The sequence below is a fragment of the Pleurodeles waltl genome, chromosome 8, assembly GCF_031143425.1.
Source record: "Pleurodeles waltl isolate 20211129_DDA chromosome 8, aPleWal1.hap1.20221129, whole genome shotgun sequence".
NCBI classification, from domain to species: Eukaryota; Metazoa; Chordata; class Amphibia; order Caudata; family Salamandridae; genus Pleurodeles; species Pleurodeles waltl.
In genome coordinates, this window is record NC_090447.1 from 1466630141 (window position 1) to 1466648062 (window position 17922).

Below are 17922 nucleotides of genomic sequence, written 5' to 3' on the forward strand. Positions count from 1 at the left end.
TGCTGACTTTGTGACAAACTGAGCCAGATCCCTTTTACACTGCAGTTTCCCATGCAGCCCAAGTTCCCACTGTGCTCTTTTTCATCATATATGTTTTTGTTTTTGTTTTGTTTTGCCTTGTTTTAGGGAGGAATGTAGTGTTTGCTGTTTGCCACGCAAGCCTAATAAGATGCTCTCGGACAGGGGAGTTCAGTGTCACACCGCTCACCATGACAGGTTAATGGTGGGGGCAGTGTGATGTAGAGGTAGGGGATAAATATGTGTGAAACGGTGGGAGCAGGTTCAAAGGGCACATACGCTGACACAGAGAGAGTGATAAAAAGTAAAAAGTTTGAATCACCGCTGCTATCTCTGCATCTTTATTGGAGCCGTCCGCAGACTCTACACCTGCTAACTTTGTCCCAGTACAATCTAGTAGCATAAGGAAACGTGAGGGTGGCCCCCTGCAAAGTACAGGGAGGCCCACCTCTCGAGTCACTCAGGAGCTCTCAGGCCAGGGTACTGCACTGAGGGGGGCCACCTGGAGCTCAAAACCCCCGCTATCCTCCACTGCGGGGGTTGCGGGGCCTTTGTTACACCACTGGTACAATCTGCCTCAGTGTATCCTGCTGACTTTGTCCCAGCACAAACTGTAGACACCAGGACACATTCAGAGGGGCCTGCACTTTGCTTTACGTTCAAATAGGCAACCTCCTGGAGGTGAAGGAGGTCTCTTACTTTCACAAATGCCTCCCTTAAAGAGCCATGAGCACTCCTTTTGTTCGAAACTCACCCTGGCTGGGAGCTAGCGAGAGCTTTAACAACTTGGTTCCAGTCAGCGTCCTGCGGGTAACCAAGACAGTCCAGGGGCGGCTCCTCCACAGTGGCAGAGGAGCATCGTCCCTCCCTGGCTCAGCCAGCAGAGTGTTCAGGGAGGGGCGGGGCTGGGCCACAGGAGGGGGGAGGAGGTGAGAGAGTGAACTAAGTGCACATGTGTGTTTGGCCAGCGGTCTGAGGGTGGTCAAACACACATGTACACTGAGGTTTCTCCAACCTGGCTGTATACACAGCCCCGAGGCTCGTGTCTGATCAGCAGTCGGAGCCACTCAACCAATCCTGATGCTGCTGTCATGCTATGTTTAGCATGTAAGCATCGCCAGGATTGATGGGGAGCCTGTGCTGGTGTCCAAGCTAGTGCTGGGCAGTGCTTGAAATGGAAAAAATAAAGTGCAGGTACTCTGCGCCAGAGTACCTGCTTGTTTCCGAGAAGTGCCGGTACTCTCCAATTAAAATTATTACGTTTTTCTTGAGATGTGCCGGTACTCTCCCTATCAAAATAAAAAAGTGCTGGTACTCAGTACCGGACAGTACCGGCCCATTTAAAGCACTGGTGCTGGGACACCGCAGGAGGAGCGAGGTGGCTGGAGGCAGCAGGAGACTGGCGGCACAAAGGAAACAGTAAGTGTTTTCATTTTTTTTTATTTTGTTTCTCCTGTTGTCCCCCAACCCCCTTGACATATGCGGCGGCGGCCGCTGCTTGTCACTTCACAAGTGCTGGAACTAAACTATGATTTGGAGGCAGGGTTTCGAGTTTTCCAAACTCTTTACGTAAGATATATCCATGCACTGCATAACGTCAGATATATCTAGCTATATGCGTAATTACCCTAATAATCCGTACTTACAACAAGTCTTCATTACTTCCAAAAGTAACCCTTTTAACAACATCAGAACAACAAAAGATTGAGAAAGAAAATGTCCTATGCTTTTGCCTTGCATTTTGTGTGGAGCTCCTTAGCGCTGCGTCATAACTCACAAAGCTGTGTCAAAACAATTTTAACTTATGACCTGGAGATAACACAAGGATCTCAGCAGCAAAAGCAGTAACCCACTGAGCTGCCTACATAAAATGCAAATCTGTGGCCTGGGTTTTACACGCTCTATTCTACAGCATGCACATTAATCCTCTGTGCTATTTTACGATGACTTGTGACTAGATTGCCCACAGATTTCTCCAGCAAGCGCATTAACCTCAGTAATTATAATTCTTATTATAATACCCTAGAAATTGCTGGGTACACAGAAATCTCTGGTGTAGGTGCTTTTATCTGTAATATATTTATTAAAAGGCAGTGAGCTTACAATTAAGTAAACCAGAAAACATTTACAATCACTTTTGTCCTTCCTGCCAATTTCTCTGGGCAGAAGTTTAAAAAACAAATATGTCAGTTGACAGGCGCCACTCCTCATGACTCTGCCCCTCTGGCTCCACCCCTTTCTGCTGCAACCTATGACCCTCAATTTTTAGGAACCCAGAGTATTTTTTCCATTTCTAGCACTGGTATTTGTTACTCAGGGGAACATATGCAGATTTAATGCACAGGTCACAATTTCTGATGTGGAAAACTTGAAAAGGGAGCTAAAATAACTGGAGAAAATTGCAATCAGCAGTCTCGGTTTGTGGACCTGGCATTCCTGCACAGCTTAGAATGAGACCACACGACAAAAAAACAAATAGATGGGTCACGATAGGCCAGACCGATTTGAGTTTTTACTTTTGCCAATTAATATATTATTTGCAGAAGGATTTGCCCCGTCAGAAAGCCATTCCTTACATCAAACATGCCATCTTGCCTCCACCAGTCCTCACAACTACATCTATTTTGAGCTCATCAGCTTGTCATATCAATTCTTGACTCTGATTTGTTGATGTTTTTCTGTTTCCTGGTGTTAGCGCCTGCCAACACCTGTCTGCATCTCGTGCAAAGGTGATAATGGCAGCTACCTCTTACTTGCACTTTGGTACCACTAGCTCTGCTGTTGCTAGGCCGAGCCTGAAAGTGTCAAGATGGCAGACAGAAGAAATGAAAGCAGACAGGCATCTAGGAGCTGCGTTAACTCTCCATTGGTTGCACTACTTGCACTCACCCCCAGCCCCTTAACAGCAAATAGGAGACTGTCCATTGCCTAATTCTGTGACAGAGCGTCAACCCAGTAATGTCACCGCCAATCAATGGACTTGTGATGTCACATCCTCCACATCAGGCATTTCGGTGAGTCAAAGTCCATGTGGGCACTCATAGCTCGAGTTCATCCACTGCAGGTCTGACCCTTCCCCTCACCTCTGTGATGCATTCGACCTTTGTCGGCTCCACACTTTCTCTCACACAAAGATCACAAATTACTCAAGGCTGCCCCTAGATGAGCATATGGCTGGGTCCAAACTGGGGTGGCATGGTGAGTAAAAGAACGTTGGATTAAACCCAGATCTGTGACTGGGGGTGAGTGTTTGCATTGTCAGCACTCCGTCCATCATCCTTTTGTGTTGGTAAAGTTGCCCCAAGTGGGAAGGGTATGCCCAGACGTGGGTCCCTTGCTCACTGTGCCACCGGAATCAAGCTAGCCTGGCTGAAGAAGGGTGATACCCTGAAACCGGTCCCAGGATGCTTGTTTCCGGTCCAGGGAGGACCTGGCCTGGCAGTTCGGGCTGGACTGTTCCCATGAGGAACAGGGTCAAGACTGATTTGCATATGGCTGGGCCCAAACTGGGGTGGCATGGTGAGCAAAAGAACGATGGATTAAACCCAGATCTGTGACTGGGGGTGAGTGTTTGCATTGTCAGCACTCCGTCCATCATCCTTTTGTGTTGGTAAAGTTGCCCCTAAATGATGTCCAGGTCTGCCCAGTGCAAGTTCAAATTAGATTCAGAAGGGTTGGGTCCATGCCAGAGTTTCATGACACCCTCATGAGATACATATACTTGCAATGCATGAAAATCGAGCTTCTTTCAATATCTGGTGGTTACTCTGAAACACTGACATGGATTCCGCCCTCCTGGATATAAGTTGTGCTCCAGTCTGCATGGCAAGTCCCCATCTCAGGATGAAGGCTCTGCTGTGGCAGGCCATGTGCATCAAGAAAGATCTTCCTTCACAAGGAAGGGAATAGGACCCTGATCCTCAGTGGAAGAGCAGGGGCTCAGGAAACAAAGTAAGGTCTTGCAGAGTCTGTGGGTGCTTTTCCAGATTATACTGAAAATGACCCCCATCCAACCCCACATGTTGTCCCATGTCAGGTACCAGATGTTCAGCCAGCCCTGACGTTTTAGTGCACACCACTCTGTGTTTTGATACCATTCTTCATTTATAATAAGGACAGCAACACTACAAGTACCAGAATGCAGCCCGATGGAGCAGGACAGTGTTCAACACTACCGAAAAGGACCTGAGAACTCTGCTGCACTAGTTGCTCACCTCCTGAAGCAAGGAACATCGATATTAGCGATGGCCTTAGCATCGTATAACATTTATATCCCTGCCTTTTCTTCACTCTAGTGTAAACACAGAGTCATAACTCTGCTTGTTTGCATGATAACTTTCTTCTTATACTGTGCTTTATACAGACGTTTTGCTCATCTAGGCACATAACTAGTAGGTGATGCTGTATTTCAGTTCAGCTGTACTCAAGGAAGGCTCTACTGGGCTCACTGTAATTTAAACTTGCAGATGTCAGAGGGAAGTTTTAAACTCACTGAACCTTCTTCCCTGAATAATGTTAGATGCAAGCTACTAACCCTTTGGTGCTACTCAACTGGGACACTTAGGGTCATAGGTCAAGGTCAAAAAGAGTAGGGCGGTGTAGGGGAGGTCATACCTTTTTCAGAAACTTGTAGTTGTTGCTGACATTAGGTGTGATCTCCAGGTCAAGTTTAGGACTCCAGGCAAGGCTAACACAACATGTCATCCTTCAGAAGTCGATAACTTTCCTGCCATTAAACCATTAATTTGTATAAAATGTAGAACTGGCGTTTACAATGTTTTTTAAAGATGCTGCACATGGTTCAAAGTAAATAAAAACAAAGCAATATGGCGCGGCCAGCATTGACGGTGCCATGGAGCTTTGTTTTTATTACTTTAAGCCATGTTGCAATAGCTCGAATTGCATCAAAAAAAAATTAAGAAAGCCAAATAGCTCTGTGTGTTTTTTAAAGATGCATCAAAGTAAATAAAAACATAGCGGGTCCAGAGCTGGCTGTAATAGCGCCTTTTTTTTTGTTAAGGCGGGCTGGGGGTGGGTATTAAAAAAACCTTAATGTGAAAGGGGCTGCAATGGAGGGCAACAAGTAACAACTCTTAAGGAGTGCTAGAATAAACATTGAAAAAAAGTATCTCTACAAGCGCCGACCAGTGATAGGACAGTAGCTGCAGACACAGGAAATTCTACTTGGTCCAAGATCCATGGACGACTGGAACAACCGAAGACAAAGTGGAAGCTGCAGGAGGCCCTGACCAATAGGAAGCAAGGGAATGAGAGTGACATGGGAGCTAACTAATGGTAAGTAATGGTAAGTATGGGGCGCGCTTTAAGCCCGCTTTAAGTTTTTATTTCTGTTGTATGCAAGAGAATTCACAATGACAACATATGCACTGTTAAGGTGACACCAAAAAAGTCCTGTCCCTGGTGAAAAATGTTTGAACCTTTACTACGTAGAACCCATCAATGAAAGAAACCAATGGTCTATCCATTACCAAAAAAGGGTCTTACCCAGGGGCCTAACTTCCACGGGTGCAGCAGGTGCAGTTACACTACAGCCCCAGAGGACTGATGATCCAACTGAACCCTGATTTCTGCTGTATTGTATCATTCAAACAGCAGCCAGGTGGGCTCATTTCCTTCCTTACACTAGGGCTCATTACACACTGTCTACGTTACTGGCTTTGCTTAAGAGGCGGGGCGTAGATCCGTCACAGGCAGGTGCAGCATGTGGCTGAATCTGCCTTTTGGGGATATACGTGAGGACCTGACCTTTCCAAATTTATAGCAGATTTTCAATAAACATAGAAATTAAATGAAAAGCTCATGATGTTTTATAGCAATATCTTACCAACTCGTGTTTAACAATACTATCACTTCCACAGGGAATATAGTTAATGCCGAGCATTTACATATGCAAGTAATAGTGAGAGCACCAAAATAAGATAATAAGAGCCCAGGATAAGACTCAAAGTTCCATGATGGCCTGTTTGAGGGTGGCATCGGTGCATATGTAAATGCCTCCAATTAATCATAAGCCCTTGAGAAGGGATGGGATCACAAAACTATATTGGCATAGAACTAATATAAAACCATCAAAAACCTTTCTTTTAAGCTCAATATGAACTGCAAATGTAGCACAGCTTTGGGAAGTAACATATCACACCCAGCATTAATAACAATACTTGATGGCTGGCACCTCCTGACCAATTGCATGAATATGCTTCACCACAGAACCAAGGGTGAATTTGGTGTTTTTGGAGTGCAATCCATCTCAGTGTTGAGCCTGCTGTTCCATTATCTCTTGAAAACCTTACTGTGTAATAGTATAAGTTGATCCCTTAGTCTGACCTGTAGAGTTCAGCATCGTGATGGTAACACCACACTAGAGAAATACCTCACTATATGCTATTGGTATTTACCTGGGCAGTATTACTGATGGGCCTTAACTTAATTGTGGATAGTTATTGTACAGATTTGGGTATCCAAGTGATGTCTCTTGCAGAGAAACCTGAGGATGGTTTCCTAATATTCTGTACATTTCCAATGGATGGTATTGGATATATTACTTCCCTGGCCAGGCTATACAAAATAAATCTTTTTAGGGCAATGTGTTAGTCCACAAGATGTTTTTGGTTTCTGCTGTTTTAAACTGGACACAACACTTGTTTTTGTAGAACCAGCTAACTAAATTTCAATAGCGTTTGGTTAATTTTCCCAACTTCTTTGTTAAAGTCTGTCATTTTGAACAGCACATTTTAAGGCTAAAATGTGACTACCAAAGTGATTTCCTGTAATCCAGACTAAAGAATTATATTTTCAAAAATCCTGAATTTGCAGTCTAAGGGCCTCATTCCGACCCTGGCGGTCATGGACCGCCAGTGCCGGGGACGGAGGAAGCACCGCCAACAGGCTGGCTGTGCTTCAGGGGCAAGCCGCGGTCAGAAAAGGGAAACCGGCGGTTTCCCGCCGGTTTTCCCCTGCCCCAGGGAATCCTCCACGGCGGCGCTGCAAGCAGCGCCGCCATGGGGATTCTGACCCCATTCCCGCCAGCCTGTTCCTGGCGGTTTACACCGCCAGGAAGAGGCTGGCGGGAACGGGTGTCGTGGGGCCCCTGGGGGCCCCATTAGGATTTTCAGTGTCTGCAAAGCAGACACTGAAAATCGCGACGGGTGCCACTGCACCCGTCGCACACCAGCAACTCCGCCGACTCCATTCGGAGCCGGCTTCATCGTTGCTGGGGCTTTCCAGCTGGGCGGGCGGGCGGCCTTTTGGCAGTCGCCCGCCTGCCCAGCGGGAAAGTCAAAATGACCGCCGCAGTCATTTGACCGCGGTACGGTCTTTTGTCGGACTCTGCCCGGCGGGCAGCGCCCGCCGCCCGCCGGGGTCGGAATGACCCCCTAAATCTCAGGCATTTTTCATTCGGAGTCATTTTCACCATACGTGCAAGTAACGTGGACATTTTTACTGAGCAGAACCTGGCCATTATCCAAAGCACTACTAAGTACACTTCATGTTTTTTATTAATTACATAAGTATTTCCTGTGAGCTGCATCAATTATTGCTCGGTGGTGACCCCGAATGCCTTCCATTTTGCTTTCTTGATAGTCTTCCCCTAGGAACTGATCTGGGAAGAGCACGACTTAGAAACCAAATTTGATAAATTGTCATCCTTTCACACCATAGCATTACTGGCCACTAGGGGGCAGCAGTAAAGCAAAATAGCCAATCAAAATCCGCTTTGCACAGCTTTATGTCACTCTGCGTCGAGGTGGTAAAACTAGGGGATATCATTGCAAACACCCATTGATTTGACCTCAAAGCTAACATATTCAGCTGGGGCTTTACATAAAAAAATTGGGCTAGATTTATACTCTGTTTGCACTGAATTAGCATCATTTTTTTACGCTAATTTAGCGCAAACCTAACTCCATATTTATATTTTGAAGCTAGACTAGTCTAAAGTCAAATATTGGAGTTAAAGTCATTTTTTGCTAGCGGGAAGCTACCGTGCGTCAATGAGATGCAAGGTAGGCATTCCTGGAAAAAAATGACTCTAAGGCCCTAGCTCCTTATTTATCCTCCTGTACATAAATGGTGCACAGGAGGGGGGTGGGTCGAAATAATGGTGCTAAGCTTGTTTAGCGCCATTATTTAACGCCTGGGTCAGGGCAGGCGTTAGGGGACCTGTGGGCCTATTTCCATGGTGGATCACCATGGAATACGCCCACAGGTACCCTCTCCAGGCCCCAGGGACACCCCCACCCACACCAGAGGGGCAGCGGAGCATAGGGGACCCCATCCTAGGTAAGTAGAGGTAAGTATTTATTTTAATTTTTAAAAATGCCATTGGGGGCCATGAAATGGGCCCCTCTATATGGCACCGGGTGCAATGGCCATGCCCAGGGGACCTTTGTCCCCTGTGCTACCCATTGGGGTGTTGGGCATGACTCCTGTCTTTTCTAAGACAGGAGTCATGTGGTATGGTAGGTTTTGTGTTTAGAAATGACACTCGGCTGGTTAGAGTATTTTTTTTTTACTCTAACCAGCCTAATGTCATTTTTCAGTGCAAAACCCCCTTCCTCCATACTGCAACCCCCACCCGACTAATGTTGTTTTCCTTGACGTTAGCCCACCCTTAGCGCCGGCTTGCGCCATTCCTTAAAAATGGCACCCGGCTGGCACTCTGGAATGGCGCTAGCCGGCGATAAACTTTTTCACGCAAAACTGCGTTAGTGCAGTTTTACATGAAAAAGTTTAAATATGGGCCACTGTCTACTTGAAAAGGGCGCAAACAACTGGAAATGTGTTCATTTCTTTCTTCTGTGTTGTCTATATATTGGACTATGCACTAGAGAGTTATGTTTCCAGTACATAGCCTGTGCTGGACACCCCAAACTCGCCTCTGCATCATGGTGCTAGACTATCTCGTGCAAGGCAGTCTTGATTGAGCGCCGAGGATGGCACAAGCAGTAAGGCAAATCTGGATGCTGTGTTGCATTGCATGAAAACATTAGTAGATCTGGGCCCAAGTCTTTGAAGAGGTTTACTTTACTACCATTACACTAAGCATCTTTCTGCAATGACACCATACGTCAGGTATGACAGGGCCTCCAAGGAGCAGTGTTTTTTATTTATTTAGCTTTTTCTTGCCAGCTCAATCACATTTCCCTAAACTTTCCATTCTGTGCCCGTCAGATGCATTATTTATCTATGTCACCATGGTTAAAAACAAAACTAAAAAATACATCTCATCAATCGATATTACGACAGTACTTTTCACCTCCCTCTAAATTTCTCAGATTGGATATGCTCAAATGTTGGCAGTTGTGCTTTGTCACATTAAGATCGAGTGTAATATGAGAGGTACATTAAAATGTATTTGGAAACAAATTGTGACACTATAAAGGTAGGGACTTTAGACTTCCAGGAATATTTACTCTGCATGTTCCTGCCAATAAAGTATTAAGGAAATAATCAAACAAACTTCCATCTTTTTTTAATTGAAACATCATTAGTGTCCATATGTTGTCTTGACAGGTGAAACTACCTTCAAAACAACTGCAAACTACCATGGATTCACCATTCTCTTCTAAACATTCAGTTGTTAAAGCAAACACCATTGTGGGATGTTCATTGAGGCCACCAGCATTCTAGAATGTCCTGCTTCTTACCTTGGGATGCCCCCACCAGAGTCCCAACATGGTACCCGTAACCCCGCCCCCAGTTCTTTGTACTCACTGTAGAGGAATAGGCTGGTGTTTGTGAAGCCCAACTTGTTGGTGGCCACGCAGGTGTAGTTGCCGTAGTGCTCCTCGGTGACATTGGAGACCAGCAGGATGGAGCGGCTTCCGGTGTTCTTGATCTCCAGGCCATGGGCGCTATTTATCCTGAGAGTCCAAGAGAGAGAAAGAGCCAAGCGAACAAGATTACCAACATAAGTAAGGAAGCCAGCCAACTGGCAGAGGCAGTTGGGAGACAGAAATATACCATCAGCTTTATCTCCTAATGCTCTGACTGATATGGACATCTAGTGCTGTGTGATGTAAATCCAAGGGAAACAGTCAGAAGGGGGAAAATATCAGCAAGGTGGGGGGTTAATGTAATGCATTTATACAGCGATAACTACCTCTGACGAGTTCATAATTTGCAATAAATTGCCTGGAATTGAGCTAATGGAGAGTGAAGATGTAACAGTGTATGAGCTGCCCCCTCTTTTTGTATGATCAGATGTTGAGTTTGGGTCCCTGCTTGGCACTTTGCAGGCTTTTGTCAAAATAATGAAATCCCTAAAGGATGGAGCGGACAGGTAAGTTTATCCTTATAGCCATCAGGTGAACTGGTAGGTACACAACCTAGTTTACATGTCAAGCAGGTTGCATTTACTGCATAGGTTCATGTGTTTGAATCAAGTGAAACACTAGCGTGTGACTGTATTATTTATGACGTGAGGCTTAGATCTGATGGGAGTTGAGTGGTTATCTCAACTTGCAATTTCTGGGCTGATAGAGGCTACAGAAAGGTCCTCTTTGCTCTCTGGTCAGTGAAATGGAGACAGGGCTAGTGTGCAGTTCCAAACACCGGCTTCCAGGCACACTTAATGATCTTCCCTCAAGTAACACAATGGCTGCTTTGTAATAAGCATGAGTTGTGCTGCCATGGACCTAAGAGAGCATGCAGGTGGGCTGAACAAGACATTTAAACATTTAATTCTAGATCTGTGTCCGGTAATGGAAGACTATCTAACTGTATTCCTCATGTATAGCTCTGCAGGGGCACTTTGCAATTTCAATCACTCAATCAATCAGTTTTTGAAAAGCGCGGCTACTCACCCCTGAGGGTCTAAAGGCACAAATTGGTCCGTGTGGGGTCAACACACACTCAAGACCTTACGTTTATCCCTGCCTTCGTTATTGAAAGTAGTTCTGTAAACCTCAGCTTTGCAATACAATGTCTCAAGGTGTTCTGCTCATACTAGCATCTTCAAACACATCAAACAGGGCATGGATCATCTACAGAGTATGGGTCATCTTGGCTCATGCTAGTGTTCTATACTACAAATTGCTTGTCCCTACTAACTATAATTCACTGGTACAATACTATGGACCATGAAGATGGGGATCAGCCCTAATGGTGCCTCTTTTCCAAACAAGGAGCCCACGACTTCTACATATTTCTCAACAGAAGAATAACTCCTCGACCAATATGTGATGGCACCCCAGTGTACTCCAGTTCACTAATGCCCCTTGAGATGTGGGGCGCAAGTGGAAGCATCCATTTATGTGACATTTTTGATACACATGATCAGTGAATCGGTATCACATCGGTGTCCTTGTGTGCGGATCTACCTTGAGGGGACTGCAGACATGACACAATGATTTATTTTACATGCCTATCCAGACAAAGACACACGCCTCTTGAGTGCTTCTGAGCCCATGACTTAACAGGGATTTTACCCTCTGAAAGCATGCCCTGAGCTTGGCCTGAAGCTGGATAGAGGGCAAGGGAGACTTTAAAAAAAGTATCATTCTGTCTTTGTGTTGGCCATCAAAGCCTTGTTTTGGGGAGGTTTTGGTCTAGCGCCCTCTAGCAATTCTTCCTCTGACTGAAGCCTCCTAGCTTATCACTGTTTGGTGTCAAGTATGACTTTATAATGCTCCATGAGAACGCTTGCTGTGTATGGGGTTTGCTCTCCTGAGGCATGAGGGTCCACAATGAAAATATCCTTGCCCATCTCCCTCAAAGGTAAATAAACTCAAGGTAATGAGAGCAGGGTCTGGACAGCACAAGGACCACATTTAGGCATAGGAGATAAAAGGACAATGTGTATGCTTATGAATATTTGTTTGATAGTGCTCAATGCAAAACCCAGTAGCTTCTAGGTGGTGAGAGCCAGGTGGAAGGCAATCCATTCTATCGACAAACCAGTCTCCTTGACCACCAGAAAAATGCAAAGACAGGCACAGACTCCTGCAATGGACAGCACACATCCAACTCTTTCTCCACCAATCACAGCAGACAGAAGGTGAGCTTTGGTACCTGGACATGCCGAAGCATAACAGGAAAACAATGTGAACTGAATGCAAGGTGGAGTATACGACAGGGAGGCAGACCTTTGAACTAAGGGGCTTGAAGGACCGTGCTGATGAAATGTGCAAGATTACTCATGTCAAAGGCCCCTGTGTGTATGCAGCAATGCACACCCATGTGCCCCATTTCAGGGCTGCTTTCCACAGAAAGCAGTAGAAGCAGGCATTGATTTACTGAGTCTTACCCACAGACTTGTTTAGGCGTGCATATTCCGCCACTGCCTGCATAAACCTCCAGTAAATATTGGACTAGAATTATGGATTGCACCCCGTCTGAAGATATCTGGGGGGGGGGGTAGAGTCAAATTAAACACAAGCACAGCAGAAGAAGTGTATTTATTCTGTGTTGTGCTATAAATCTGGGGATTGCAAACTCAATCTTGGTTTTCCTGTTTCTGCCAGGGGTAGTAAATTTAATGCCTCTGTCTTGATGGTTGTAGAGAAATCCATCAGTCTCTGTGCCATTTTCTGACTCTTGCCATTATTTGTGCAGGGTCTGCAGATCTTTTAAAGTGTTGGGGGAGGAGGGGAACATCCTTTGTATGGAGAATGAATGCTCTACGTTTTCAGCTCAACCTAGCTTCCCACCGGAGGGAAGTTTATTAGACTGAAATGAGTGTTCCAGTCGGATAAAGTAAACGTTCTGGAGCAGGCTGCTGCGTGGTGTCAAGTGCTTCAACATCTCGTTGGGAAAGTAAGCGCTATATAAAGACAATTGCAAAACAATGCAATGAAATGTTATTTACCATAAAGCCTTACGGTGGAGACTAGCCCTTCTTCTTTGCCGTTTGCCCATGGCTGAAACTGACTTGCGGTTGCGTTGGGAGGAGGTGATTGCAGGTTCTTGATCAGTGAAGGTTTTCAAGAAGGCCAGGAGACTCCAACCGGCCTTTTTTGTTTTTTCAGGTTTTGTGACTCAGGTTAGCTGGGAGTAGCATTGCATTAAAGGATCCCAGAGGGCAAAGCCCTGCAGCCCAAATGATGTAGATGTACACAATACAACATAAGGGCACCATAACCTCACACAGGTATATCCCAAATAAGGAATCATTTTGAAACGCTTCATTCCTTGGTGCTATTTATAATCAAGATAGTGGGAATAAAAGCAATTTCTCTGTAATGTTATATTCACCCAACCGGATGGAAAGTGCTTTCTGATGAGTGGATAAGTGTGGCACAATGGTTAGAGCGGCAGATCCTGCTGCAGGGATCTGGCCCGGGGCCAGGGTTCAATTCCCACCTTGGTGGGTCTTGGGCTCAATTCCCTTGGACCAGCTAATTCTCACCTCGGTGCCTAATCTAATTAATGGGTCCCACACTGTGACTCTGGGCAATAGCTTGCCTAATCTCCACAACGGCCTTCACAGCACTTGGATGCCTGGCTTCACCCTGGGGCTGTCCAGGAGTGGATGCCTCACAGGGAAAAGCCAGGAGGGTTTCCACAGTGGTATGCGTACAGCACCTTGAGACCCTCATGGGTGAGTAGTGCGCTATACAAGTGTGAAGTTTTACAGTGTTAAAATAAATTTTGCTGTAGTGTTAAATTTACCAAACAGGATGGAAAGCGCCTTTACATGAGTGTTAAAATCTTTCCAGGGCTATCTTCATATCAGAGTCTGATCTGCACTTGGTAGGTTTCAGTCTACAGTGGCATAATGAGCAAAAAGCACAATGGACTGGAGTATAACTTGAGTAATTACCTGTGGCTGAGAATAATATTGCTTGTGTAAGTGTGTCTCCTCTTGGAACGGGTGTCTTGTCCTCAACCTTTAGAGAAAGGAGGGCTTTAGAGGCTAATTGATCCACCTTCATGCTGAACTTGTTTTGTTTAATTTGACGGGAGATTTGGCATAGTGCATGCAGAAACATTTCTGCTATTGGAGAGGTGTTTTTTGCTGAACCCTTTGTTCTAAGTCATAAAGAAGTTTTCTGTCGTCCACATACCTGGCAGCAGAGGTGAGCTTTGAAGTTGTGCATCATTCAGGCCTGAAAGGGGGAGCTTTATTTTTATTGGTTGTTGCAGAGCTTAGTCTCATTAAAGAAATATGTGCCAGGACTTTAAGGTACAAGCAATTAGCAAGGAAGGTTAATTGTGACAACCACTTGACAGGCCCAACTAGGCCAGGGACAATTGAGTTCTGTGGGTTTCATAAAGACAACAGTTATCTAAAAATAGTTGAGTAGCCATGCTATCCTCAAGCCTGGCACTTCAAGGCGCATCATCAGCATTAAACATGCAGCAGATGTTCTAGGCTTTTTCTTGTAATAGTATTAACCAGGGCAGACTTCAAGACCTATTCTAATTACTGGGTCATAGAGGGAAAGACCTAAGGTCTGTCCACAAGCCCTCATAACTAGACATGCAAGGGAGGTGCCTATCTGTGTCAGACTGGCCACAAGCCCTCATAACTAGACATGCAAGGGAGGTGCCTATCAGTGTCAGGCTGTCCTACAGGGCAATCAGGCAGTGTCAGAAGGGCTGATCTGACGTGTGTGGGCCGGTGTTTTGGCTGTTTGTGGGCCTGTTTTATGGACTGGTGGGCTGGGTTTTACTGTTGGTTTCACTGATATTCCCACAAACATTCTCTGCAGCATGCACACGTGCATGCAGTCTTCCATACTTTGCAAAATACTTGTACAACTTGTCTTTACAAGTTCAAAACTGCATTGGTTTGGAAATGTGGGCCTTTTTTTACCTAATTCACCATGGAGGCTACCTTTAGTTTGGTGCCCGAGTCTGTTTTCTCTCCCACTTTGACCCTGGTTCCTATGCCCTGCTGTGGTAGCGAAAGGTCTGCTTTTATGACTGGGCTTTCAAGTCACGTCATTAAGACAAGCCTTTGGACTCCACTAATCAAATTAAGCTCTAAATCAAACAATGAGTGGACAGTAGAAAGAAACTTTTAGGTCTGTCAACCTGAGCAGACAGTGCACAGAAGAGAATGTGCCGTGGAAGTGAGGCGAGCCATTTCCGGCAGGCCCACATTTCGTCTGAGCCCCCGCATGTGTTGGATAATCTTGCAAAAATATGTATGTGGCAGGTTTCCCAGAACAAACATGTTCATTTTTATTCATTGCACAACTACAAATAAGGGGATGCTCACTTCCTCACTGGCTACAGCGCTGCCCTCCAAGCACCATGCTTGCCTTAGTCAAGGTAATGAGGTGCATTGTCTAATTAAGGCCTATTGTGTAAGAGAGGCTTAGTGTACAGAACCAGAGGCAACATGGCCGCCGTTGCCCATTGTGGGAAAGCTAGAGTAGAGAACACTCTATCTAACGGCACACCAAGACCATAGAGAATCAAGGGGATTTGCAGGGTGCGTGTGATGGTCCTCCCACGTGGACACAAGCGCTTCAGGAGGACATTACTTGAGGTCCTTTGCAGAATGGGTCAGCGGGGTAGAAATAACTCCTCCATTCATGAAACCCTGCGCTCCCCATTGTCTTGGTTACACATGGAACTCTCGCGGCACTTCCCTGTTTCTGCGCGTGAACTATGTCTGCGCTTGGTAACTCTCATCAACGCGTTATAACCTGGGATTTTATTTATGTTGGCACAGCTCCGATCCTCTGTTGCCGGCAGCAGGTAATTATCACCTGACAAGTTGACAAAAAATAAAGAATTGCACTTTCTGTCCCCAGCAAATGGCGATGAGTTACAGTAACATTCATTTGTGTTTTATTAAACCCCCTCCAACTGGGAAAATCACTCCTCGGAAGAATGCCTCACCAGCTGGACGTATCATGGGGGTGGGAGCCGGATCTCTTTGTTAAGGCACCCCTTCCCTCACTGAAAGCAGTGGGCGAAAAGTCACACGGGCAACCCTATAAAGCGCTAATCAAAACGAACCTTACAGGGCGCCGTGCCGTTGGAGCGAGCCAGAAAACAAGCTCCATGTGCCACAAAGGCGCCAGCAGTAGGGGCGTTGTTAACGCGCACAAACTGTTTATTTTAGTTGTCGGAAATGTGCACATTTGACGTGAAGCTCACAAATAACAATTATGTATTGCTGGTTATGGGCTCGAAGTGGAAGGCTTGGCTCCTGAAGCGTATTTTTACAATGGAGCATGCTCAGTGCGGCGGCTGTTAGCACCACAGTATCCTGATGTTGTGTGGCGAGATCGAAAAATCCCCTGATCTTGGGAGCAAATTGCTCGAGAGTTGAACAGAAACACAAACCCGCTGCAGCCAAAAAGTGCTGCTTTTTGGCACCACCCATTTCTGAACAAACGGGGGGGAAAGCACCTTTACATGAGTGTTAAAATCTGTCCAGTTCTATCTTCATAAGAGAGTCTGATCTGCACATGGTTGGTTTCAGTCTAAAGTGGCACAATGAGCAAAAAAACACAATGGACTGGAGTATGACTTGAGTAGTTACATGTGGCTGAGAATAATATTGCTTGTGTAAGTGTGTCTCCTCTTGGAACGGGTGTCTTGTCCTCCACCCTAAGAGCAAGGAGGGCTTCAAGGGTATTGGATCCTCCTTATGTTGAACTTGTTTTGTTTAATTTGGTGGAATCTTTGGCACAGTGCCTACATCAGCTTGTAGAAATACTTGTGCACTAGGGGAGGGTTTTTGTTTTTGCTGAACGTTTTTTCTTAGTTCTAAAGAAGCTTTGTGTCCTCCACATACCTGGCAGCAGAGGTGAGCTTTGAAGTTGTCCATCATTCAGGCCTGAAAGAGGGAGCTTCATTTTTATTGGTTGTTGCAAAGCCCATTCTCATTAAGGAAATATGTGCCAGGCCCTTCAAGGCACATCTTCATCATTAAACATGCAGCAGATGTTCTAGGCTTTTTCTTGTAACAGTATTAACCAGGGCAGACTACAAGCCCTAGTCTAATTACTGGGTCCTCAAACACTTCTAACTAGCCCTCATAACTGTGTACAGATAGATGCCTATTAAAATCTCGGTGCAACCACCACCTCAAGCAGAAAGTGCCAACAAGTCACGCATATTACACTGTTGCACTATACCAGTCTCCGCTTCACTGATCGGCTCACTGACTTTGAGGAGAGGTAATGCCAAGTTTTGGGGATGTTGCAACGTCATGTCCTTTGCATGGGAAGTCTTACCTCTGTGCAGTCTTTCCAACTCCACAATTTACCACTGCAATTATGGTTCATGTCACTCAGTAGAGTGTGTCTGCACAGGTTATTAAAGTTCAGTACCAGACCACAACATCCTCCTGTACCCCTTTCCTCACTCTACCCTCAGTATAAGAGTGACAGCGGTGGGATTATGTGGTTGTGCAAATGTAGCTCATTCAATACCAGACCCCAACATCCTCCTGTATCCCTTACCTCACTGCACCCTCAACATATGAGGGACAGTGGTGGGATGATGTGGCAGTGAAAGTGGGACTCATCCAGTTCCAGGTCACAACACCCTCCTGCACCCTTGCCCTCACTGTAACCTCAACATATGAGTGACAGCGGTGGAATGATGTGGTGGTGTGAGTGCGGCTCATTCATTTCTAGTCCACAACATTCTCCTTCCCCCCTTATCTCAATGCTCCCTCAAAATGACAATGGTGGGATGATGTTGCTGTTCACCATTATCAGTGGTCGGTGTCCAGCTGCTAAAAAGATCAATGCAGAGAGCCATGTTTTGGGTACAACTGAAAGTACGATAATGAGTTTTTCAAAGGGATGGATATTGTGCTGTGCGGAAGCAATTCAGACTAGTGTCATGTACTCGTTGGGAACTGAAACTGAGTAAGCTTCGCCTCCATCTGAATATAAATGAGTTTACAATGTGATGCAGCACCTTGATGGGCAGAAAATGTAAATTGCAAGGTTTTCCCTATGGTTGACC

The 17922-nt window shown here is 45.6% G+C and overlaps 1 protein-coding gene across 6 annotated transcripts in view; it reads right to left on the reverse strand.

Annotated features, from left to right (window-relative positions):
* LSAMP (limbic system associated membrane protein) overlaps positions 1–17922 on the reverse strand; it is an 879557-nt gene that overhangs the window by 116807 nt on the left and 744828 nt on the right. For all 6 annotated transcript variants that reach the window (XM_069202657.1, XM_069202656.1, XM_069202658.1 and 3 more), the window contains exon 6: positions 9754–9902. In XM_069202657.1, coding sequence (XP_069058758.1) covers positions 9754–9902 — 149 coding nt within the window. The remainder of the gene's footprint in view (positions 1–9753; positions 9903–17922) is intronic.